The sequence below is a fragment of the Maniola hyperantus genome, chromosome 4 (assembly GCF_902806685.2).
Source record: "Maniola hyperantus chromosome 4, iAphHyp1.2, whole genome shotgun sequence".
NCBI classification, from domain to species: Eukaryota; Metazoa; Arthropoda; class Insecta; order Lepidoptera; family Nymphalidae; genus Maniola; species Maniola hyperantus.
The window spans coordinates 8,911,550-8,938,332 of record NC_048539.1 but is presented as its reverse complement, the minus strand read 5'-3'; the positions used below and the strand labels follow the sequence as shown (position 1 = coordinate 8,938,332).

Genomic DNA, 26,783 nt, shown 5'->3' with positions numbered 1-26,783 from the left:
GATACAGGAGGGCAGGTTGGTGACCTACAATGACCATCAGGACAACGCGGTCGCCGGGGAGCCCTCGTCCATCGTGCTCAACGCCGCCGCGCACCAGGGCGGTGACACGCTGCGCAGGAACTTCCAGCAGATACAGGAGGGCAGGTAGGTGACCTACAATGACCATCAGGACAACGCGGTCGCCGGGGAGCCCTCGTCCATCGTGCACAACGCCGCCGCGCACCAGGGCGGCGACACGCTGCGCAGGAACTTCCAGCAGATACAGGAGGGCAGGTTGGTGACCTACATTGACCATCAGGACAACGCGGTCGCCGGGGAGCCCTCGTCCATCGTGCACAACGCCGCCGCGCACCAGGGCGGCGACACGCTGCGCAGGAACCTCCAGCAGATACAGGAGGGCAGGTTGGTGACCTACATTGACCATCAGGACAACGCGGTCGCCGGGGAGCCCTCGTCCATCGTGCACAACGCCGCCGCGCACCAGGGCGGCGACACGCTGCGCAGGAACCTCCAGCAGATACAGGAGGGCAGGTTGGTGACCTACATTGACCATCAGGACAACGCGGTCGCCGGGGAGCCCTCGTCCATCGTGCACAACGCCGCCGCGCACCAGGGCGGCGACACGCTGCGCAGGAACCTTCAGCAGATACAGGAGGGCAGGTTGGTGACCTACATTGACCATCAGGACAACGCGGTCGCCGGGGAGCCCTCGTCCATCGTGCACAACGCCGCCGCGCACCAGGGCGGCGACACGCTGCGCAGGAACCTCCAGCAGATACAGGAGGGCAGGTTGGTGACCTACATTGACCATCAGGACAACGCGGTCGCCGGGGAGCCCTCGTCCATCGTGCACAACGCCGCCGCGCACCAGGGCGGCGACACGCTGCGCAGGAACCTTCAGCAGATACAGGAGGGCAGGTTGGTGACCTACATTGACCATCAGGACAACGCGGTCGCCGGGGAGCCCTCGTCCATCGTGCACAACGCCGCCGCGCACCAGGGCGGCGACACGCTGCGCAGGAACCTCCAGCAGATACAGGAGGGCAGGTTGGTGACCTACATTGACCATCAGGACAACGCGGTCGCCGGGGAGCCCTCGTCCATCGTCCGTCGTACACAACGAAAATATTAAATTAATGAGATGATATGAAATGAAATGACATGAAAATATTACGATCCTTTTTTGGGCAGTCAGCGCTCTCTGCGCGTTAGAAAGTAAGGCAAGCAACATAATATGTAGTACCCACATTTCTCCTTATTTATCCGTCATTTTTACGTAAACATAGTAGATTGTAAGATGAATTATTATCAATTCAAATCTATGATGATTTAAGCTATGCATTGGTTAATTATTAAATTGCAATAATCATCTTTCAGAGCCGCCGAAGCGCAGCAACCACAGCCGCCGCCTAAACGTAACAGCAAACGTGAAGAGCGTGAGGAGATACCAGGTAGGAATTATTCTACACTTTCGGATCGAAACGTACTGACTACTGACGTTTAAACATCCTCCTCGAATGGCCATAAAAAAATCAATTAAACTTTTACAAGTAGTTTTGAATCGTCAGCTGCATCTACCACTGGTTCGAAATGCCTTTCCTACCGAGAAGAACCAACCCCATACGGGCGTGGTCATGGAGGCTAAGGGATGATTTATGCCAACGCGTGGCGTGCGCGTGCAGCACGCCCACGGCACGGTAAGCATAAACTGCTTCATATAAAATGTTCGTGCAATGTTTTAAATCCGTGCCTCGTCCGCGCCTAGTACGTGTCACGGCTCGTGCTCGCTACGTGTTGGCATAAATCATCCCTAACATTGCTTTATTGCCATCACTTTGTAGGTACACTACAGTGAATAAGTCTGTCCTCACATTTCCGGCTTGGTTGTGGCCTCTTAAGTTATACGCTAAAATTCCATATTTGACCACCGGCTATTTAACCGCCCATGCCTTTCGTACTGAAATACGTTCGTACATCGTACAGACTAAAATTGTGTAGCAAGAAAGAACTGCTTCGGTATGTTGACAGGTAACATCATCACTCATATTATAAATGTGAAAGTGTGTTTTGTTTGTTGGTATGTCCTTCAATCACGTCGCAACGGTGCAAGAGATTGGCGCGATTTTTTCATGGGTATACTTAAAAACCTGGAGACTGAACTTTTAACTTTTATCTTGGAAACCAAAGAGTTCCAACAGGATTTTTAAAATCCTAAATCCACGCGTATGAAGTCGCGGGCATAAGCTAGTAATAGAACAAACAGATTGGATTCGAGATAGGCACAGAAAAAGTAGACAGACTATAACAAATAGATTATAACAACAGATATTAATAAATGCTCATCATCATCAACCCATCGCCGGCTCACTACAGAGCACAGGTCTCCTCTCAGAATGAGAAAGGGTTTGATCATAATCTACCACGCTGGCCAAGTGTGAATCGGCAGACTTCATACACCTTTGAGAACATTATGAAGAACTCTCAGGTATGCAGGTTTCCTTACGATGTTTTTCTTCACCGTTAACGCAAGTGATATTTAATTACCTAAAACGCACATAACTCCGAAAAGTTAGAGGTGCGTGCCCGGGATCGAAACTCCGACCTCCGAATAGGAGGCGGACGTCTTAACCACTAGGCTATCACAGTAATAAAAGCTATTTAACATGATTCTGTCTTTATATCCCTACAGAGCCTGGCCCACCGGCGAGACCGTCCATTCCACAAAGACTGATTGTAGTGCCAGACCCGCAGGCGCAACAGCCAAATAGATATAGGTAAATATATTCCCAATATAGGCAAATTCAAAGTCGCTCAGCGTGCTATGGAGCGAGCTATGTTGGGTGTCTCTCTCTGAGGGACAAAATCCGCAACGAGGAAATCCGTCGGAGAACCACAGTGACTGACATAGCTCAATGAATTAGCTGCTGTGCCAGCTGAAGTGGTAGTGAGCAGGCCACGTCTGCCGCAGAACCGATGCCCGCTGGGGCAGACGTGTTCTGGAGTGGAGACCGCGTATCGGCAAGCGCAGTGTAGGACGACCTCCAACCCGCTGGACTGACGGCCTTAAAAAGGTAGCGGGAAGTGGGTGGATGAGGAAGGCGGAGGATCGTGTGTGGTGGCGCGCTCTAGGGAAGGCCTTTGTCCAGCAGTGGACGTAAACAGGCTGATTCATTGATTGATTGAAATATATTCCCAATTTTAGGGTTCCGTACTCGAAGGGTGCCAATAGGACCCTGTTACTAAGCCTCTGCTGACATTCCGTTTGCCTGTCAGCGGGCTGTATCTCATAATCAGTAATAGGCCGAGAGTTGAAATTTTAACAGGGTATATTTCTGTTGCTGCTATAACAATCAGTACCCTTATTATAAATGCGAAAGTGTGTTTGTTTGTTGGTTTGTCCTTCAATCACGTCGCAAAACGGTGCAACGGATTGACGTGAATTTTTGCATGGGTATAGATAAAGACCTGGAGAGTGACATAGGCTACTTTTTATCCCGGAAAATCAAAGAGCTCCCACGGGATTTTTAAAAACCTAACGACGAAGTCGCGGGCATCAGCTAGTAAATAATAAAAAACCAAGATGCCGAAATTCAAAATGGCCGCCATGCAAATTAAAAAGACAGTGCAGTGGCTTAAAATTATTAGTTTTAATTATTATAAACCCTCACACACACATTGTAAACCTTTGTGGTTTTTCGCTGTGTCACAAAGCAGACTCGTCACTTTATGCTAATAACAATAATAAAGTAAAACTCACTTTACAAGCAAATGTATTGTAAAGCCTGACCAGAAATATAAAAAACTTGCTCTAGGGGCGCCACTTGTATATGGTTTATGGTCACTAAGTATAGGGTCTTGTTAATTAGTTCCACGGGTTTTCCGCAATACGGCGAGGGATTTTATGTTTCTGGACAGGTTTTTAAAAGAACATGTAAAATTGTACTGTATGGTTTATATCAGACCCCTGCCGCCCACGCCGAAGTCCTCGGGCTCGTCCAACAGCTCGGGCTCCAACAACGGCACGCCGCAGCCGCCGCAGCGCGGCTCGCATCACATATTCAAGCCCATGGTACACAACATTCAAACCCATTGTTACGAAACTTCTATTTTTATCAATTCCAAAATTGTTAAACTTAGCCTTTACTTTAAATAAATCTGTTCAGAAGTGGTGTGACTAATCAGGAAAAGATCACTAGGACTCAAGAGGATTTTTTCCCCGTTGTGTCACAGTGGGGTGTGGCTCAACAGAAACAACCACATAGTCTCTCATAAATCTGCACATACCCAGGGGTTATTCTCTATCTGTTCAATATTAAGCAACACTGTCGCCCTCTCTATGCAGAATTCGGCGACATGTTTACGATCGCTGCTGAAAAATCATTCTTATAGAGACTAGAGACTATACACAATTTTTCTCGTGAGAGGTTTCGGCCGCGGCTCCACTCTACGGCAAAGCCGTGCCGCCAAGCGATTTGGCGTACCCGTTCCAGTACGTAGCCCATGCCGCGTAGAAACCGAACCGAAGGGTTAAGAGTTTAATAGAAGCTGCCATACATCTTTCAAGTTAGCCCGCTTCCATCTTAGATTGCATTGTGACTCAACACCAGATGTGATGATAGTCAAGGGCTAACTTATAACGGAATTTAAAAAAAAACAATACTACCGCGTGATCAATTTCGAGTTGGCCACTATAAATATGGCTTTAAATTATTGGAGGACAGTATTTCTCGAAAGGATTTCTTCACGAGGTTTTTTTTTCGAAATAACTCCTTAAATACTGTGACTAAAAATATATTATGCCCCAACTTAATTATTAAAATGTTGAATACTTTTCTATGTTGTATAGAAGCAGGCGTTACTTTGCAGAAATCCATGATATACAATGAACCAAAAGCTTAATTTGCTATGATTCAGATTGTTTCAGCGGATTATAGCAAATTAAGCTTTTGGTTTATTGAATACTTTTCTCTTGCATGTGCGTCTCAATTGTGTATGTGATTTTTGTTTATTAGCTTGTTTTTTGTTTTCATGTCACGCTGTTTTTCTTTGCACATCCAATTAATGAGTGCAGCTTCCACCGCGGAGGCCGGAGGTAGGTTTGCTTTATTATAATTTACTATAGCGACACACTTCTTTTTACTAATAAAGAAAATTAATTTTTCGACATTTTGCACTAACCAATCCCAAACGGAACTATGTTTTAACTGAACCTCAAATGTTTTCAAAAATCATTTGATATGTTTGTGATTGGTTGGTGTCTCAAAATGGCAGAGGCAAAAACTCAGTGGGCGTTAACCCACTGAGTTTTTGCCTCTGTCATTTGTATGGGTTTTTTTTAAAGAATATTAGCCATGTTAAATGACTAATATTCCCTTTACCTCTCCAACTAAGCGTCAAGCTTGTGCTAGGAGTAGGTACGACAATAGTGCAACGGACGGGGTTTGAACCGTCGACCTTTCGGTTTTCAGTCCACTCCTTTACCGGTTGAGCTATTGAGGCTCTAATTACTATTATCTAACGGAGAGATCGCTATACTTCTTTCCGCGGATATGGTATAGTACAAGTACGCTGGACTTGCTCATACTCGGAAACGATTTGAGCCGTTTGACAAAAAGTGTCAATTTCAACTAGGTTATCACCACTTTCAATAAAAGCACAAAATTACCAATTCCGTCACTGATAAAAAGTTGATAAAAGATAAATGTGTAATGTGAATGTAATGTTTCGTTAGGACTTGGACAAATTGGCGGCGCAGCTCAACGAGTTTGCTGTCGTGTCAGGCAACGAGCCGCCGAACCGGCCGCCTCGGGCTCCCACTAATGGACAAGGTATATCATCATTTTTGAAGTATAAAACAAAAGAAGATGGTGCGCGCACGCGCATTTGAATTGGCGTAAAATAAAATGGACGTTTTGATAAGACATGGGCATGATACAATTTTTAAATTGTATGAAAATAAGTTCAGTACCCGGCAGGAAATATCGTACATCGAACTTTAGAAAGAGATAGCGGTTTCAAAGAGCGTTGTTTCAATGTTGCTCTGCCGGCAATAGCTCATCGTACTATTGGAAAATTGGATTAGAGGATAGCAGGTTCTCATGAAAGTTTGAACTTTCTCTTTTCTGATTAGTCCGCGTTCATGCTTTGGTATGTGTTTTGTTTATTTCTCATAGGTAGTGATGAAACATAGTGTGTCACTCGGGGCCAAAATATTTTGCTCTCGGGCTTTAATTCCTCGCTACGCTCAGGATTCTACTTAAGAATCCTTCGCTTTGCTCTGAATTCAAATTAACACCCTCGAGAAACAAAATATCACTTTAGCCCCTTGTAACACAAATAACGAACTGTAACTATAACATAATAATAATAACTGTAACTTTTCGGGCGTGTCCGCAGGGCCGCCGGTGGAGCGCAGCGCGCCCGAGCCGCCGTTCGAGGAGTCGGACAGCGACTCGGAGGCGGAAGAGAGCGGCGGCCGCGTGCGCAACGACGGCACGCTGCTGGCCAGCGACCCGCCCAAGCCGCTGTGAGTCACGGTGCCTGCACCACGGTCGCCGAACACCGGCTGTTATTTAGCTGTATGTTTATAGTGAAGATACACGATGCGGTGCGCAGCGGCGTCATCCTACATAGAAATCGCAGTACCATGCCACACGATGAGTACGACGCGGACGTCGTACGGCGTCGCACCGAACGCGCAACGGACTTGGGACCATAGAGAAAGAATCGAAATTTTTGTACGAATTCAAATTTTAAAAAGTGGATTTGGGTTTTTAAAAATTTCTGTGGAAACTTTGATTTTCTGGGATAAAAAGTAGCCTATGTCCGGGCCCGGGAGGCAAGCTATATCTCTGTACCCAAAATTGGTTGAACGGATGGGCCCTGAAAAGCTAGCAAACGCATTTATAATATTAAGTATGGATTGTGTACATTCAGATGTAACTAATTACTTTCCTTTTGTTTATTTTAATTTGCTGCCTGTTTATGTTTCTGTTGACTACCCCTGGATTTTGTTTGGTTTGGTTCCGTTCGGCTTGTTAGTCCCGAGTTCTGCTACAGGCCGGGGCTGAGCGCGGTGGCGGAGGACGGCTGCGCGCCGACGCGCCCGCTGCCGCCCACGCCCGACGACGACGACCCGCACGCAGACCGCACGCTCGTCAAGCGGGTGAGTGCCGGGCGCCTGCCGACTGCGGCGAGCCAGCCATTCATAGTTCCTGCACGCAGGCCGCCAATTTACAGCTGAATTGCATATGATTGTGCATCTAGCGTGGCTTCCAGTGAGATGTTGCAGGATCACGTCCTGCAAGCTCCGCCTTCGACAGTTATACCTCGTACAATCGTTCGTGGTACGCGGCATCATATACCGCATCAGTGACGTCAGTCATAGGGTTGCGCATGCCTTCAAATGAGTCCTCGATAAGCATATTGCGGGCAGGTGTAAGGGCGCGGCTGCAGCGCTGCGGCCGCGCTGCTTTGTAAATCCATATAATTTCGATCGATGAACTGATGCTTGGCCGGGGGTGTAGCGCTGCAGTCGCGCGTTTTTATTTATATTGATTTCCAAAGCAGCGCGGCCGCAGCGCTGCAGCATGGACGTATTCTTAAAAATAACATTATTGGCATTGGTGGTGAAGTGCATAAACAGGCTCGTATGTGCTAACCTTTTTTTGTGAATAGAATAGAATGTTTTTTTATTGATGTAAACTTTTTACAAGTGCTTATGAATAGTCAGGTAGTTTTAATACTACTGTGAAATTAAAGAAGATCCCCAGAAACTCGAAAACTTGATTTTACGTTGGGGAAGATGGTGCAGACCTAGATTAAATTATAACTAACTAGCTGATGCCCGCGACTTCCGTCCGCGTGGAATTAGGTTTTAAAAATCCCGTGGGAACTCTTTGATTTTCCGGGATAAAAAGTAGCCTATGTCACTCTCCCAGGACTTAATCTATACCCATGAAAAAAATCACGTCAACCCGTTGCACCGTTGCGACGTGATTGAAGGACAAACAAACACACTTTCGTATTTATAATAAGGGTACTGATTAATAAGTCAGGTAATTTTGCAATTTTTTTTATTCAAGTTAAGTTCAGATCACACAGCTTTGAAATATTTAATGCATTATTTCATTTTACGCATAAAAAAGATCGATAAGAAAGTTGCAACATCACTACGCCCGCCATTAGGCCCTTAAATGCATTGAAAGTGCGCAATATGCACTGATCTGTTCCCATCCCGTGTTGTCGGAGGGTAGCCCCGACCAAGCACACGAAATGTCCCGCCAGTACCTTGTCGTGTTATGACTCCGCGTGCCAGAAACGATCGGACAGGGTATAAGTAGAACGGCGACCGAGTGTATTGAGTTAGTACCCGTTGCCGGATGGCAACATATATTTAGATATTTTATCGTTCTAAATAATAAAACAACTAATAGATTTTTCGGTTAATCTGTGTTACCGCATCTAAAATTTCGTTGTTTTTATAATAATTCTAGAAACCAATGCGGACAGTAAATTTTACGATGGATGTTGGCATTTTTTGCTAGAAGTATTACTAACGTTCAGTGAAATAGCTACGCAGTGTGTGATCGGATGCTCTGCAGGACGGTGTATGGAGCAACTGCTTCGATTAGAATGGCCGGCGCGGCAGCCTGCGTGCAGGATTGTAAATGGCTGGCTGTAACGAACGTGCTTACAGCAACTGGCAAACAAGTTGAACAAATGTCCACTACCAATTTTTAGGTTTTTAGCGAACCGTATGGGTGCGAAAGGATTTCTACCGTGCGGGAGCACATGATTAGTTGATCGGTCGCCGTTTGTTTTTTCGTAATGCGCCAACTTTGCTCCCCTACGCCGCTGTTTGCTCAAGTCGTTTACCGGTTACTGTATGGCTTAACCAACGTGCTTACTAGAATTCAGTTCAGTTAAGTTCCAAGATCACATTTACTGAGCCACAACTAGTGCAAGGCATATCGCCTTAGTTTGACAGCTACAGTGTAATGATCTTAATTACCTCTGATTGGCTAACACATTTTTAACACTCTTACTCTTAAGACGGCTATTTGCCGAAATTCATTGTAGCAGCAAGAATCCAATAAATCCAGCCAATCACAATAATTGATATTGTAGCAATGCAGCTTTTTCGTGATCGTTCTGTTAGACTGTGAGCTTGTTAAACTGAAGCTAAACTCTAGTCGCGTTTTATTTAGCCAAAACATACACTCGCACGCAGATACGGTGGAATGCAGCGAGGTTAATTGAAACTGCGTACGGATTTATTTTGTATATAGTCCGTACAAAATGACTCCTCGCGCGCCATTTTTAACTCTATGGGTCAACTGGCATGTCAAAAGTATAGTTCACCTTTAAAATAACGACTAAAATCATACTTTTAACCTGAAATTTGACACGAAAAGTAAAAATGGCGCGTGAGGAGTTAATTTTTACGAGTTATACACATCAATTTAGTTAAATAGAAATGAAAATCTTCACTGTTTATTATCAAAATTCAAACAGTTAGAATGCATATCCTGACCTGTTGAATATTGCATCATCTTGTGTCGCTTCATTATAACTAATTACAGATCGCGCGGCGAGAGTTTGGCTTTGACCTTCGGGTGGAGGGGATTACTGCGCATGGGTACTGTCACGCACACAATACTTTTCCTTTTTTATGTACCAGGTTGGATATTTGAGTGGGTCAAAATTCATGTACAGTGGTAATAATGCTAGAAAATAATACGAAATAGATAAACTTCTTCATTTATTAAAACTATTGATAGTTATTTTACTTATATAAAATGTTTATTTCCTTTTAAAGTTTACAGAGACAGCGATGAAAATTCTAAATAATTGTTTTTTAATAAAATTATTTATTCCAAGATACATGTAAAATTGGTACATACAAACAATAGAAAACTTAAAATAATTATTAAATACAAAAGTTAACATTAAAAAAAAGTCTTAGCAGCAGTGCTATTCAGATTCTTATATAATAAACAATTAACGAAAATAGCAATTCACTTGTGAACGTGATTGTACAAACAGAGGCAGGGAACGACTGGAGCAGTGGAGCGCCAATCAGAGCACCGCGTGCGCCTACACACCCGCCCCGCACCCCACTAATTGCCCGTTGATACCCAATTTCTGATTTCTGCGCAATAACGGTCAAAGCCAAACTCTCGCCGCGCGTACTGTACACTTATTATGAGTGTTATTGTAATCATAGATTTTCTGTCAATTGTTCCTCGTACAAGATAATTCGGTAAAAGAGAATTCACTTCGCTTCTACCTATCGTATTCTTGCGAGTAGATAAATTGTTATTTATGCTGTTTTGTGTTAACAGTTTGCTCACTTCGAATATTTTGACCGAAAAAGAAAATGACATCAGTTACCTACCTGTTGCTAAAAAAAATTATGGCTGCCTTAATAAAATGCTCGAGATAAAAATTATGATTGGTTCACACAAATTACTTAGGTAAATCATTTTCTATTCGATCACTTAAGACCTGTCAATAAGCGCTTATAACTTTCAGCATTCACTCTTATTATAAAGTATTTTTATATTCAGTTGTTTGAATAAGTTAATTTTACGATTATTATACGTTGTTTATTGCTAGGTCTATTAATTCATTTCTTTTCATGAATACTTTCACCAATAAAAGAGTCGTCATATTGGATGTGGTGGGGTCATTATACATTATTTTTCACGCCAAAATAAGATTAGTGAGCACTATAACAATATTTTCAACAACTTTTAATATGTTATTATTTTTCTGAGTTCTGATTCATATTATGCACTTTTTGTACTGCACATGTTTGAAAAACAGCAGAGGGAGTCTCAAAATAATAAAAGACAATCGGATGTTGACGAAGCCGTTCTGCTGAAGGATTGGGACTTCGCCAGATTTTTCCCTTCGAGAAATAATGATAACAAAGAAGAAAAACAAGATCTCACTAAAGACTCTGAGCACATACGTACCCATCTCCAACGCCAGTCCCGAATTGAAATGGAGGATGCGTGGGTTAAATACAAAGCTACAGCCACGCCGCCGGCGCGGCACAAGCAACTCCAAAAACCTAACGAAAAGACTACACAAGAAAAGTTGACCGATATTCTAAAGTACAAAAGAGACCAGGACTCCGAAGTACAGTCTCCTAATAGATTCTTCAGAGCATTCAGGCGTGAGAACTCCGATCTATTTCCACTGTCGAGCACGAGACATTCCGCAATTTATTTTCCTAAGCACGACAACCAAGCGGGCGCGAAACCGCTGAGATCTAGCGGGATCTTCAATCATTCGCGCAAGCAAACCAACAAGCCGCAAACATCGGGCGAGCCCATTCTGACAGATTTTATCAAAATGAACGATAGTTTAAAAATGGCACAGAGAAATGAAATGAAGAAAGTCGAGAAAAAATCTGCGGAGAAGGCCGCAGCTAACAACCCCATCGAGGCTCTGAAGAACGTCGCCGTTCTGCTGCGGCAGGACAGCAGTCCGAGCCGCGACAGCGCGGCGGGCTCGCCCGACGTCGCCGCGGACGCGCCGCCGCGCCCGCGCAGGGAAAAGACCGAGTCTGATATCGTATTCCGAAGAAGTTCCCTATTTAACCGGCACACAGAGCTCATATCGAGTGGGCAGGAAGCGGTAATCGCACAGGATCAGGTAATTGCTCACTGCTCGGGATAGTTTGATTAATATTTTTACTTACGTTTGGTATGAGGGTTCTAATCTGTTATTACCTAACCTAGTTGTATGACTAACATTGGCGATGCTGTATTGTACGCATACATTGAACGTCCCGTACGTGGTTTTGTAGCCATTGGGTGTGACTTTGGTGGAGCGAGTGAGCTGTGTGGGAATGGTTGAGCTTTGAGCATTCGTATTAATGTTGACTGAAAGTTACCGCGTGTATTTTAAAATAGTTTTGAAGCAAAATATTATTACGATTGTATTGTCATGACAGTATATTTGCTCACGCGTCTTACATTTTGGCGTGACAATTTTTTTAATATTTATAAATAATAGTAGTTTTTATTATTATGGGACAATGTAGGGTACATGAAGCTTAGTAAAAGTATATGCAATGGTAAATTATGTAGAAAACTAATTCTATAGTAGATATTTCGTAGCTAGTTTCTTCTAACCGACCAACATAACACGTATACTTACTAACCATAACATTTTCATTTCTGCGCGAATACCGACTTCCTGCCACAAAATTTAAAATGCCCTCTGCGATGAATTGTGCCACAAAAAGATATTTTAACATCAGGAATGACCGCCTAACGACTTGTCACCGAAGCTGCCGAGAACATTCATCATCTGTTATCTGAATGTGTTTTACAGTGCATGTTTATGCTACCGTGTTTGTGTTTGTCACGCTATGCTGTTGCAACGTTAAACCAATAACTAGCCTTTTGACCGATGCCAGGGCACTAGCCACTTCGATGAGAAACCGCGCAAACACATCTGATTTGGACGTACGTTTCTGCGCATTTAATATGTTTATTATATCATGGTCTGCTTATTATTCTAAACCTTTAATGATGTTCAAAACGGAATAGAATATAAAAGCAGATCCTTAATTAAAAAGTCGTGAATATGCTGGCATGAAAAAAATATTTAACGTATTCCTCCAGTGTGTTTGCGTGCGCTACCCGTATTAACATATGATAGACATTTCAGTTGACTGATGAACTTTGTAAAAATATTTAGAATCATTTTTGTATATCAGCTACTGTCGCGGCAAGGTATTTTATGGTAAGTATGAATTGCTATTTTCAGATCTACTTATTTATTATCAAGTTTTGTACACTTTTTGTAATTTTAAGACTTAGAATATTGAATGTCATTTTGTATTCCAAATTAACGTTTATCGCTTTAAACAAATTATTCTTTACTATATTATCCGAATATAAGTAAATGAATTAACTAGTTAAGTAGGTAATAGTAGTGTTTTTATGTTCAACAAAGGATCTTTCTAATCCAAAGTTTTAGTTGTATCTCATTACTAGGCCGAAATCATACTATGTAAAAACAAACTGGTTCACACGCAATTTTAATTGATGCATGCTCGATTACTTACAATTGGTGTCAGGAGAAAATAACTCTAGACCTTGACCCGACGGAATAGGTGATTTATGGATGGACGACTGTCTGCCGCGCAATTGGTTAGCCACTCAACCTTTTGTTTTATGCACTTCTACTGTCATCCAGGACTACCTGACGCCAACAGGATGCTGTTTGACCTGCTCAGCGCAAGACGCGTCGACCCCGGGCGGGTACAAAAGTAAAGTGCGCGCAAAACAAGTAGTCCAATCTGAACACGAGGCGTATGTATGATTGCGCATTGTACAACAAGTCATTTAAAAAAAATACATGAACGCAGAAAACATTACAGATCTAAGATGGGGTTGTGTCCTTAGTGACCATGGTACAACTTCGGATTGGATTACTTTTTTTGCGCGCACTATAATCGAGCAAACTACGATTACAATTGGGTCTTGATGAGAGCCTGCCGTAATATCCATAATCATGGGAACCACGTATATTCTAAATCTGTTTTAATTTTGAACTGTTGTGATTTCGACGAAATGTACGCAGGGTCGATCGAGTGGTAATAACGAAGGCAGCGGCTCACGGACGAGTTCCGTGCTACCGGACTTGCTGAGTCAGGCTGGCCAGCCCACCACCCCGCCGCGACACGACAAGTCCACCAGCGAAGAGGTAACCTCAGTAACCACCCGTTTTACTCGACAAGCCTATTTTGTATACCCGAGTATATATTTCTAGCCTGTCATCTAAACATAGCCTTATATTAAAGATTATCGCCATAAGCTTTCCGCCTATTACATGGGGAACGTAGCTACATAGGATATGCCTAGGTACTCACTAAGTAGCCGGCAGAAAATAATGTACATCGACCTTTAGAAAGAGGTTTCGGCTTCGTAGAGCGTTGTCTCTGTCATCTATACCTATCTGACATGTTGTCGGTCTCAACGACAGAAACAACGCTCTACGAAACCGCTCTCTCTGAAGATTGATGTACAATATTTTTTGCCGGGTACTGTACATTTACGAGCATTCTAATTTCTTTCGTTCCCATTTTTATTTTTCTAATTCTTTACTTTACAATAAAGTTTGCCAAGCATCATTTAAAACTTTTTCTTTCATGTCAATAGTATTAGTAGTTTTGTACTGAAATAAGCAGCTGTGACGGACACACAAATTGACGGACGGACGAAAGGTTCATTTTTACTATTTTGGTACAGGACCCTGAAATCATTTATACGTGAGTGTAGCAAGTCGATCGCAGGCATGGGACGTCCTGTATGTAGTAGGCGGAGACCTTAATGAATTAATTGCAATTTTAAGTAAGCTCATATTTCATTAGGGCAGAATATTATATTGTTGACATATCGAATTCACGATATAGTATCCATTCCACTAAATCAGTGCTTAATTGAAACTAGAGTGTAATGTTCCGCGATTTTTCATATTTTCATATTTATTGCGACTGGGCTCCTACCACTTTTATGCTTATTTTAATGACACGTAAATACGACTGAACACAACGGACTAGAGTCGTTAGTACTATTATATGTATCTTCTGTGCTAGAGTGAACACCGAGTATATGCGAACAAGCAACGTTCCTCGAAGACAAAGCGGCGTCCTATAAAGTTTTATTATCAAAACTTATTCAATTGTGTCTTTTTGTGTGCAGTTAGAATGAATAATATTTTTTCAATGGCATAAAGATACGTACAGACTTGCTCGTTTTTTTACAATCAACGTGTGTGTTCAGACAAAATCGAATAAAAGTGTAAGCAACAAACAATCGACAATTTTTGTCCATCGCCACTGTGGATCGTTTTTGTCCTAAATAATATCAAGGTTAAAATCACATCACTTGTTGATTTATCGATCGTTAATATGCGACAGTGTAACGTTCGATAAAATCGAGTAAATCTTTAAGACGCTAACAGATCTTCTTAAATGTTCTTCTTCTTTTTTTAATTTTTATTATATGTATCCACTACCCTAAGGTTGCCTGGAAGAGATCGTTATTTTAGCGATAAGGCCACCTATTGTACTTGAAAACTTCTTTGTTATATATTTCTATTGTTTTGGTGTACAATAAAGAATACTTTACTTTTTTTATTTTTAAAAAGAACATTAGAGCCATGTTAAAATGACTAATATTCCCCTTTTTCCTCTCCAACTAAGCGTGAAGCTTGTGCTAGGAGTAGGTACGACAATAGTGCACCGGGCGGGGTTTGAACCGTCGACCTTTCGGTTTTCAGTCCACTCCTTTACCAGTTGAGCTATTGAGGCTCTACTTTACTTTTACCTTATCTTATTGATCTTCAAAAACATATCAACGATCGTCAAAAATTGAGCAGATCTGTACCTAGTTTCTATCACAGCATTAGATCGTAAAACTGGTTTCTATGCACTTTGAGACACAATATAATCAGATGTGGTAACAAAATTTTAATGAGCGCAATTCTTCTTCCTTTTGTAAAGTTACTTCTAGCATAAACGAGGTTTACACTCTAAAGGCGACGATATGCACACTTACCTAAATATGAGTGAAAGTGAACACCTTCTAAAAGCAATTCTCAAACCGCTTCATAATAATTCTTTCGAGGTTAATTGGATTAGACACTACGCACTATATTATCGTCACTTTTAATGCAATATATTCTTATATCGAAATTTAATTATTTTTATCATTTACCATTGACTTCCAAATGATCTGATGGTGTTACATTGGTGTTAAAACAGTATTTTATTTAACACCTTTTTCTGACCGACACATTTGCACGCAGTACCTTAATACGGTATTTTACACCAAGCGAGAAAAAATCTAAAAATGTATAAACAAGATATAGCATCAGCAATAAGCAATCAAAAAATATTAATTTCAGCTTATAAAATTATATAATGAATTTTATAATTATCTGTTTTACAAATATCCAAAACGCGTGATACCGTAGCTGCCATGTTAATTCCGACTGTGACGTCACATTGATTGAAATTGTAATGTATTTCACTAAGAAAACACCGTTGCTTACTAATCCGTGTGACGTCATGACAGCTTATGAACCTAAAAAGGTGCCGGGTAGTGTTTTCGCGGCGAAATTTTGAAATGAATAAAAAATTTGGGATTTTTCAAAAAAGGGTAAAAACCCTATTGTTTCGCAGGCGAATGCGTCGGTATGTTAAAAGAAAAGCGTAACACAACACTTCCTTTTTAATCGCTTCAATACATTGGAAAAGCCGAAACAACTCTTTGTAGAAAATATTATACAGCTCCCGGCAGCATATAATGCACATCGAACTTTAGGAAAAATAAACGGTTTCTTAGAGCGTTGACTCTGTCATTGAGACCGGCAAAACGTCACATAGCTATGAATGACAGAGACGACGCTTTACGAAGTCAAAATCTTCCTAAAGTTTGATGTGCAATACTTATATACTGCCGGGTAGGTACTGTAAACTGTTTTCACTAATTTTATTACGACATTGGCTAAAACATTCTTCAGTAGGTATCTTGCTTGAAGTACAAAATTACTCGATATAGATTCCCAGAGTTATCTATTTGTTGTGTTAGGAGCCCTGACCCAACATAATATTATGGTGCCAAGCTTCTAGTAATAGTATTAATGTGATAATGGTTGTCAATCATGCAAACATCCTGGAGCCTCCGTGCCACCGGTTTGCAGACTGCTGTTATCACGACGTAAGTACAAATCGTATCGCAACAAGAATGCTTAAATACGACATATCATAGAATGTTGTAATAGATTTGTCACTTCTTCTTATTATGTATGCATTATCTAAATAGCTTACGTGTAATATCCATCCGCTGATCCATATACATTAGCATTGAGAGTAGTTTCTACGATGTATTAATATTATTGAGTCAGCTTTTAGGCTCAACGCATATTGCGGTATAGTTGAAACGGCGCGATGCGTCTTTTCCAGAATGTTGTAAAGTAAACTTAAAATCACTAAGTATTAAATATTATTGAGGCAAATCCAACAAAATTAAACCTAATAGAAACGAGAATGTGACAGCAATGTGTCTCTTTTCCATTTTTAGGCCCACTTGCACAAAGACATTTAAACTGATTTAGTTAAGTTTTGTAATGCTGTCACTTTTTGGCAAGAGCTTAATGTGGTTGCCAAAAAGAGACAAACATAAAAAATTAACTAAATTAATTTAAGTATCCTTGTGAAAGTAGGCCTTAGATCCCATAGAGCGGTTTCATATTAGCGTTTTTTTGAGCGTATTAGCTCGTTTTATACGCGTATCTCGTAGGAGCGTAGATGTGCTGGCTCGTACACGCGTGAGCCGCGAAAGACACCTCTCCATATTACTATTGACTGACTCACTGGTTCGAGCGAGCACGTGCATTCGTTTTATTGAATCGCACGTGTAAACGCATACGTCAAAACGCGCAGAAAAAACAGTAGTCTAAAATCACCCACAGTGAATATTTTTATATTAATTTTTAGTGTGCAACATTTGAGTAAAAAATGAATCGCTTCGTTTCGACTGTACTGCAATGTGCCTTGAGTCTTACAGTAACCGCTGTGGTACAATGGGCTCTAAATATGTAAACAGATCTTTCTACTAATTGTAGCATTGTACAGATTTATTAAGATAATAAAATTGATACAACATGAATAATAAAACAGCAATACCCCATATTTAGAATAGATTGTTTATATAAAAGTTTAAAATGTATTTTGTTCTTATTTACTTAAAATTAAGGATTGGTATGTACATGATACTTATCCATTACATGAATTTAAAAAGCATCAAAAATATATAAAAGAAAATCATTTTCCATCTTTCAAACACAACATATGAACGAGGAATGCGTCATAGCACCCTAGCTTTTTTTTTTCAGAACCGTCATAAAATACATATCAAATTGTTGTAAATTAATCATTACTGCTATCTTCCGTTCATTGAAGTTTGCCAAAATTAAATTTGTAGATAATAGCAACGCAGCAAATAACTTTCCGATCATATTTGAGATGAGAACTAATAAATGGGAGATGGATTTAAATATAATATTATGACTAACAAAGAATCTTTACAAGCGTTGAAACTCAAAAGCGATGAAACTGAACTCGTTTCTAATACGAGCTGCTAGAATATGGGATACCCTTCTGGCTTCTATTTTTCCCGCTAGCTATAATATTGGTACCTTCAAAAGAAGAGTGAATATGGCACGCCACTTTTAGGCCGGCGCGGCGCGCGTCATCTTACGCTGCATCATCATCATCATCAACCGCTAGACATCCACTGCTGGACATAGGTCTTTTCTAGGGACTTCCACACGCCACGGTCTTGCGCCGCCTGAATCCAGCGGCTCCCTGGGAGTCATCTGATGTCGTCTGTATAGTTTAACAAATCGGATTTGACATGCAGCTTATTTTGTTGATTAAAAAAGAATCATTAGCATTTAAATCAAATTCAGTGATTCTTTTGCCTGCCACTTGACACTATTAAATAGGTACATCACATCACACTTTAAACAAAAATTCACAAACAGAAATTATGCACTTAATAAATAAGTAGTTTCCGATTAATTAAATAAGTTTCATTGCAGTTGTGTTTCATCGTATGTTCTAAGATCCACAGATTACAACGGATCATAACTACATATAAAACGATATCGGTTTCGATTATACCTACGATACTTACCTTTGTAAAAATTTCGTTTCGTTTATTACGCGAACGACATGTCGTCTCGATCTTTCTGCTCCAGATGTAAAAACGATGAATCGAGACGACATTTTGTTCCTATTATTTGAGGTATTTACCTTTTCCTCATAATTGTGCGATATTCTGGCCGGAGTATCGATCGATAAGTCGGCCGATATTTAATAACTGCTTCATCTCGACTTTTGTGTCGAAAATTTTACAGTTGTAGCAGTAATAATACATACTAATATTATAAATGCAAAATGTGTGTCTGTCTGCTATCTTTTCACTCGCTAGTCCATTTTTGATGAGATTTGGAACAGTAATAGCTTGCATCCCAGGAAAAGACATAGACCACTTTTTTCTTGGGAATTCAAAAAGTTCCCACTGGATTTTTGGACAAACTAAATCTACGCCTATGATGTCGCGGGCATCATCTAGTATATTAATAAAAATAAAAGTATAAATGCATGCTGTACAGTACAAATGCATAGGTAGCAATAAACTTTGTGACGAAATGGCGCAAAGGCAGGGGTCGGGCACGTTCTTCCACCACCCGCATGAATCCCTAGTCTTAGCACTACCCGTAACTCAAATCCTAACCAAAGAACGGGCACAAAAGTTCGGTTAAGACACCAAGAACAAGTATTACTTTATATTAATTCCGGGCGGGATTCGTAACTTGTGCGGAAAAGGCGAAAGAGACGTTAACTGACTAGCGTAACAGTAGAACAGAAACTCTTTGGCAACACCCGATCACACGCTATCTGACAATATGGTGTTGATTCAAACAACTAGTCTAGCATATAAAATACGGTTAACGGCGACGGCGTCAACTTAAAAGATCCCTGACCTTGGACCTGCCCAATGGGTGATTTTTTGATAGGTATATCTGATAGTTGTGGAAGGGATTTCCGTGCTGCCGCGCTATTGTTTCGCTTCCCTGTTTTAGAAAAGTTTTCCACTGTCATTCAGAGCTCCTTTTAACTGACACCAATAGTACTGTGTTGATTGGATCAACCTGCGTGATGCGTCCACGCACGTCTAGCGTGGAGTGGGGTGTTGGTAATGCGTTTCTGGCGCTAAGCGTGAAGTGATGGTGTCCTTTGGTTGTCGGTTCCAGTACAGGCAAGCGATCGCGACAGGCACGCCCGCGCCCCACCACCACCACCACCCGTCCCCGTCCTCCGTCCAGTCGACCCCCTCCAAGTCGTTCGTGGCGGGCGCGGCGTCGCCGCTCGCGCACGGCCTGCAGCACTCGCCGTCCAACTCGTCGGTGGGCTCGCAACAGTTCCTCCCCTTGCAACAGAAGCAGCGCTCGTTCCTAACGTTCGGCTTCGGCGCGGGCGCGGCGGGCACGGGCACGGGCGGCTCGGGCAACGCGTCGCGGCGCGAGAGTCACGTCAACGTCAACGTCACGCCCACCGGCCACGACCTGTCGTCCGACACGCCCGAGATCCGCAAGTACAAGAAGAGGTTCAACTCCGAGATCCTCTGTGCGGCGCTCTGGGGTCAGTCCGCTTCGCTTACATTGTGTAAAAGGAGGAAAAAATATATATTCACATTTTTCCTTTGTATTAACATTTTTGCGACTAGTTTATTTGTAACTCGAGAATAATATTCCTAACACAACAGATTCTAGAATAAGATCGACTTTTATTAACATTCTTGCGAGTTGCGACTAATTTATTTGCTACTCCAGAATAATATTCGTAATACTACACATTCGGTAAAAATATATCAGCCGAAATCATAAGTTTTAAGCGAAGAAATTATTAGTTTTTGATTATTATTGGTTCATATTAATTATGTTTTCGATTTGGTCAGTCTGTCTTACCTTTATTCTCCATAATGGTAACAAATGAAATAATGTGTAAAATAATTTTCCAGGCGTCAACCTGTTGATAGGCACAGAGAACGGTCTCATGTTGCTAGACCGCTCCGGTCAGGGGAAAGTGTACCAGCTGATCTCCAGGCGCCGCTTCCAACAGATGGAAGTGCTAGAAGGACAAAACATACTCGTCACCGTCTCAGGCAAAAAGAATCGTGTTCGCGTATACTACTTGAGCTGGTTGAAATCGAAGATCTTGCGTACGGACGGTGCGAATGATGTTAGTATTTATATCATCATCGACCCATCGCCGGCTCACTACTGAGAACGGGTCTCTTTTCAGAATGTTTTTACATATAAATAGCAACAGACTAACGCTGCTTCACATTAATATAGTCCGCGACAGGTTGAGAGGGCATTCGGGGTATGAGGCGGGGGGCTGCCTCGCACACCCGCACGTCACCCGCGCTCGCCCGCTCCGGGATAGTGCGGGGCATTCCTTCCCCGATAGCCATTTCGACCTGTCGTGTACTATACTTGAATGATCAAAGCATATTTAGGGTTCTGTACCCTAAGGGTGCTTGTGATAGCCTGGTGGTTAAGACGTCGGCCTCCTATTCGGGCGGTCGGGGGTTCTATCCCAACCTCTGACTTTTCAAGGTTATGTACATCATAAGCAATTAAATATAATTTCCCGAATGTGAATGAAAAGTGGTGAATGCTCGTGAGGCGCATAACATATATCTCCAAAGACGTCACTTATTGATGAGCAGAGTGGAAAGCTAAGAGTGTTACGACGAAGAAGAAATCCACGCAGACGAAGTCGCGGGTATCATCTATTTGTCTAATATAAAACACTGATTTGTAGTAATACCGCCATGTTTATGTTTTTTCCCGTTTTTATAAGTTTCTAAATAATTTGTTGCAGCAAGTGGAAAGGAGGAATGGCTGGATAAACGTGGGCGAGCTGCAGGGCGCGGTGCACTTCCGCATAGTCAAATACGAGCGGATCAAGTTCCTGGTCATCGCTCTCAAGGACTCCATTGAAATTTACGCGTGGGCTCCCAAACCATATCACAAATTTATGGCCTTCAAAAGTTTTGGTGACTTACAACACAGGTATTCACTATCATGTTCAAATCGTATCTATGAATATTGCATAATCTATAGTTCGCGACAGTTCGAGATGGCAATCGGGGTATGAGGCGGGGCGACGTCCCGCACGTCATCCGCGCTATCCTGCACCGGGTTAGCGTGGGGACTGTGCGGGTGTGCGGGGCATCCCCACCCCGATTGCCATTTCGAACTGTCGCGTACGCTGTGTCGATTTCTGACCGAAGCCGAGGCCGATTAATCGGCTATCGCCACAATCGTCGGCCGAAGCCGAAGGCTTTTGATAACCCTGTTTAAAAATGGCAAAAATTGAATAAAACTATGATTTTTAATTTACGTGGACTGTTTTCTCGTTGAACTTGTAAATATATGTACTTCAAATAATGTGAATTAGGTATGTATAATATTTATTTACTTAAAAGTGGGTCACTTTCAAGTAAATAAATGTGACCACCATGCATGCGTCTACTCTACGTTAGTGTAGTTCGTTCAATTTCGGCGCTTGCTAGAAACCTTGCCTTGACTTCAGACCATTTTAAGCCGAAGCTGAAGGTGTTTTTTTTTTTGCTGAAGGTGGCTAAAGCCGAAGTTTCGATCGGGCGGACACTATCTATCAGATATTATATAAAACGTACAGCCAGTGAGATTTAGAGACTTGACGCTTTTTATATCTGAGCGATGCCATTTCTCGAAATGACAAGTTATAAAAATGACAAATGTTAGGTTATAAAAATTGACATACAAACAATATAACCATCATCAATGATCAACCCGTCACCGGCTCACTATTGAGCACGGGTCTCCTCTCAGTAATGAAAGTTTTGGCCATAGTCCATCTCGGTGGCCAAGTGCGGATTGGCAGACTTCTCACACCTTCGATAACATCATGGAGAACTCTCATGCATGCAGCAACAATATAATAACTTGGTCCAACTACATACAAAGGATAAAATAATTTGGCTAGTAGGTACCCACTTAAAATAAATCTGAGCAGAGGTTGATCCAAATCTTCTTGATGCAATCTTAACAAATCCTCATACAAAAATAAAAATTGCAAATATATTATTGTGGTAATTTTCTTATATATTTTCAGGCCTTTATTAGTCGATTTAACTATTGAAGAAGGAACAAGACTGAAAGTAATTTATGGATCAGCAGACGGCTTCCACGCTGTTGACCTCGACACTGCCAGTGTATATGACATTTATATTCCAAAACATGTAAGTTATATTATAATAGTACTAAATAATAGAGCTAGCCACACCTACAATATTATTGACAATATTCACATTATTGATGACAGCTAACTGATTACATATTACAATAAACTAAGGATAGTTATTGGACTGTAAATTAGATTTAAAAATTAATCTAAAACAAAGCGTCAGTGAAGTTCTGACAGTGCGTAAGTCAAAAGAGTCTACTTTACAGGAAAGTAATACAATATTCGTTAACAACCCTTGATATATTATATTTTTGTGATAATATGATGTATAAGTTATTGACGAAATAAAAGACGTTATGATTATGATTGGGCGAATGAAAGCAGGTGAACTCTCTTCATCGAATGGTTAGAATGTTTAAACTTGACAAAAATTACTTACGTACCGTTAGAACTTCACTGACGAAAGGCAATATGGTAGTAGGATTAAAGCTGCCATTGTATTGGTAGAAAAAAAACTAGCTGATGATAGCGGTGGGTGCGTGGTGTTTTATAAAATCGCGTGGACACTCGATATTTCCTGGTTGAAATGTAGCCTAGAGTTTTCACGGGATATTTAAAACCTAAATTCACGTGGACGAAGTCGCGGGCATCATTTAGTATTTACAAAAGATTAGTATAATGCATAAATGCATGCATGGCTAGGGTCTGGAATACTCTTCCTAGATCAGTGTTTCCTGACAATTATAATCCGGGTATCTTTAAAACAAGAGTGAATAGGCACCTTCTAGGCAAACGCGTCCCATCTTAGGCCACATCATCACTTCATTCATTTTAGTCCTTATTTCAAAGGTTAACCGTACTTTTGACATGACTATACTCATACTGATTGTTTCCAGACGCAAGGCGCTATAGTTCCACACTGCATTGTGCCACTGCCTAATTCCAATGGAGTGCAGCTATTGTTGTGCTACGACAACGAGGGTGTCTACGTCAACACTTACGGCAGAGTTAGCAAAAATATACTTCTGCAGGTTGGTAACACAGACACACATAGTTATTTATTTCTAAAACCTTTTTCTTCTGAGTAAGAGACTCTTTCCACCAAATTCGCATTATAATAGGGGAGTCGAAGATGCTAAATAGGGATTTACTCGAGCGTCGCGGGGACCTATTGGATTGTAAAGATTAGGTCCTAAAAAGAAAAAAGTTTTATGATGTAGCCCCTTTCACCCCTAAAGGGGTAGCAGAGGGCGCTTCATCTTAGGCTGCATTATCACTTCCCGTCAGGTCTAATTGCAGCCAAGCACGAGTCTATAAATTTAAAAAAAAACCAAAGAAAGGAGAAAATAGAATTAAACATATTTATCGAGCACGTCAGATATTGATAAGGGACGTTAAGTGAACACTTAACTAGCTCCTATTCAAAAAACTGACAATTTGGACGCAACCAAAAGTCATGGCTGATTTTTGAAACTTGACTCCCATTTCCTTAAGCCACGCTCAAATTGTCAGATCAATGAAAGGTCTTGTCTTAATTTGGCGCGCTCGAGTAAATCCCAAAATCCCCTCTTGGGCTCCCCTACCATTAGGGATGATTTATGCCAAAACCATGCCACCGTACCGTGCCACGTACGAGGCACGGATTCATATCACAAACATTTTACATGCAGTAAGTTCATACTTTACCGTTTGGCGTCATTGCGCGGACACATCACGGAGAAGCATAAACTGCTTCATATAAAATAGTAAATTAAAAAAACAATAGATGTCGAGTTGGCGTCCCAAGATGCTAGAATGGCGACCTTGTACCGCAAAGCGCAACATTGGCAGACTCCCGACAAGGTGGCTTGACGACATCAAACGAGTTGCAGGGAGCTGCTGAATTCAAGCGGCACACAAGTCCGGCGTGTAGTCGCTACAAAAGACCTATGTCCAACATGGACATCTATGGACTTCATAACATTACAATAAGATAGTACAAATGAGATAACAAATCTTACAATTCCACAATTTGACAATCAAAAAGTGTAGAATGATACCCAACTTGAATAAATGATTTTATTTGCATTTTGTTTCAGTGGGGCGAGATGCCCACGTCTGTGGCCTACATCGGCACGGGGCAGATCATGGGCTGGGGCAACAAGGCCATTGAGATCCGCTCGGTGGAGAGCGGGCACCTAGACGGCGTGTTCATGCACAAGAAGGCGCAGCGCCTCAAGTTCCTGTGCGAGCGCAACGACAAGGTGTTCTTCTCGTCGGCCAAGGGCGGCTCGTCGTGCCAAATCTACTTCATGACGCTCAACAAGCCCGGCATGGCCAACTGGTAGGCCGCCCGCTGCCCGCCGCCTCCCGCCCCCCGCCCAGTTCAAACACTTGTGATAATGACAGATTGATATGTGCTCAAAAGACAATCCACAAATATTACAATTTCGTATTCGATGATCTTTATCTTTTGACGAATGTGGCGTTTTGTACTGAATACTGTAATTTCAATACGAGCTACTGAAAATATATTATATTAGTAAGCAATAACCTATAGGATAAATGTTTTGATATTGACAATTATTCGTAAGTTAATACGCTTAGGTTTTACGTTGCAGGTGTTAATTTCTGTAAGAAAATGTAATTCAAATCAAACGATCATTTATGCCATATATTGTTTATAATGCTAGGCTAGTTGGGTGATGATTTACATGGACACGTAATTGCGTTTGTTAATTTAGTTTACACAACGGTTGATGCCATGTTGGACATATTTGTATTATTATCGACAAACTTACAAATTAACACAATTCGATTTAGATACTGTAAATTACCCACAATTCTATAAGTTTTAAATAAGAAATTGGCACTTAGTCAAGTCACCGTGTATGATATTAATCACACCAAACTGCAATAATTTTATTAATGGATAAATCCTAAAAAATTGGTACTATTTATTATTTATTTGTTATGTACTATATTATTTACATGTATAAAGATGTAACTGTGCATATTGAAAATTATATATTTGATGACTTTTTATTTGAAATTCCTTAGCCCAATAAAAAAACAAAATAACTTGTGCGTATTTTTTAATAACCAAGTTTCTTATTTCTGGTCATGGCTAATAGGTACTCAAAGCCTATTGCACTAGCAATAGGCTTTGAGTACCTATTAGCTCTCTAACAACCTCAGAATTTTCTTATGATATGTATAGTCTGCTACAGGTTGAGATTGCAATCGGGGTTATGACTATGACTTATGAGTCAGGGAGTCGCCGCCCGTACCGGGTTAGCACGGAGGGTGTGCGGGGCGTTGCCATTTCGACCTGTCGCGTACTACAGGTATTCAAGGAACAGCATTCGGCCCTTGGCAAACTCGCGCTTGGTCTGTGCGTGCGAAACTTTTCGCATTGTTATCTTGCCCTAACAAAACGGGATTTGCCGCAGTTTAATCACTTCTGATTGGTAGATATGGCTGAAATACATATTACTGCAGCAAGAAACCCATAATTAAGGTCAGCCAATCCCAATGTCCAGCAGGACAATAACTGGGATGGAAGAGTTGCTGAACTAGAACAAGGGAGTATAATTACCGAGGTACTATTACATATTCTGTGCTATTGAACGATAGAGTAACAGGACTGAAAGTGCTAATATAAATATGTGGCTAATTCCGTTGTACACGAACTCTAAACTAAACTAAAATGGCACGTCTAAATCTATTGCTATCCCTTTCATAATGTTGCTTGCGGGAAAGGATAGCACTAGATTTAGATCCGATAATTTAGTTTAGTTTAGAGATTGTGTACAAGAGAATCGGCCCCTATCTACTTATACCTAAATAAATTTCATTTTCTTTTAATTTAATCAGTTTGTTGTTCTTTAATAAAGTTCTTTTAACCGTTATTCAGCTCTTATAAAGATGCAGATATTTGAACTACTGGGAAAAAAATTCTCAC

At 41.3% G+C, this 26,783-nt stretch overlaps 1 protein-coding gene and 1 long non-coding RNA gene across 2 annotated transcripts in view; one reads left to right on the top strand and one right to left on the bottom strand.

The window, feature by feature from the left end:
- The window catches only part of msn (serine/threonine-protein kinase msn), a 32,755-nt gene extending 6,856 nt beyond the window's left edge, over nt 1-25,899 (top strand). The window contains exons 8-22 of the mRNA XM_069498270.1: nt 1,378-1,451; nt 2,690-2,774; nt 3,961-4,069; nt 5,072-5,092; nt 5,732-5,828; nt 6,397-6,526; nt 7,060-7,165; nt 10,831-11,667; nt 13,609-13,731; nt 19,855-20,242; nt 20,622-20,842; nt 21,491-21,681; nt 22,769-22,895; nt 23,737-23,871; nt 24,919-25,899. Coding sequence (XP_069354371.1) covers nt 1,378-1,451; nt 2,690-2,774; nt 3,961-4,069; nt 5,072-5,092; nt 5,732-5,828; nt 6,397-6,526; nt 7,060-7,165; nt 10,831-11,667; nt 13,609-13,731; nt 19,855-20,242; nt 20,622-20,842; nt 21,491-21,681; nt 22,769-22,895; nt 23,737-23,871; nt 24,919-25,167 — 2,893 coding nt within the window. The 3' untranslated portion in view covers nt 25,168-25,899. The remainder of the gene's footprint in view (nt 1-1,377; nt 1,452-2,689; nt 2,775-3,960; nt 4,070-5,071; nt 5,093-5,731; nt 5,829-6,396; nt 6,527-7,059; nt 7,166-10,830; nt 11,668-13,608; nt 13,732-19,854; nt 20,243-20,621; nt 20,843-21,490; nt 21,682-22,768; nt 22,896-23,736; nt 23,872-24,918) is intronic.
- The window catches only part of LOC138402270 (uncharacterized), a 229,087-nt gene that overhangs the window by 142,052 nt on the left and 60,252 nt on the right, over nt 1-26,783 (bottom strand). The gene's annotated exons all lie outside the window — the stretch shown is intronic.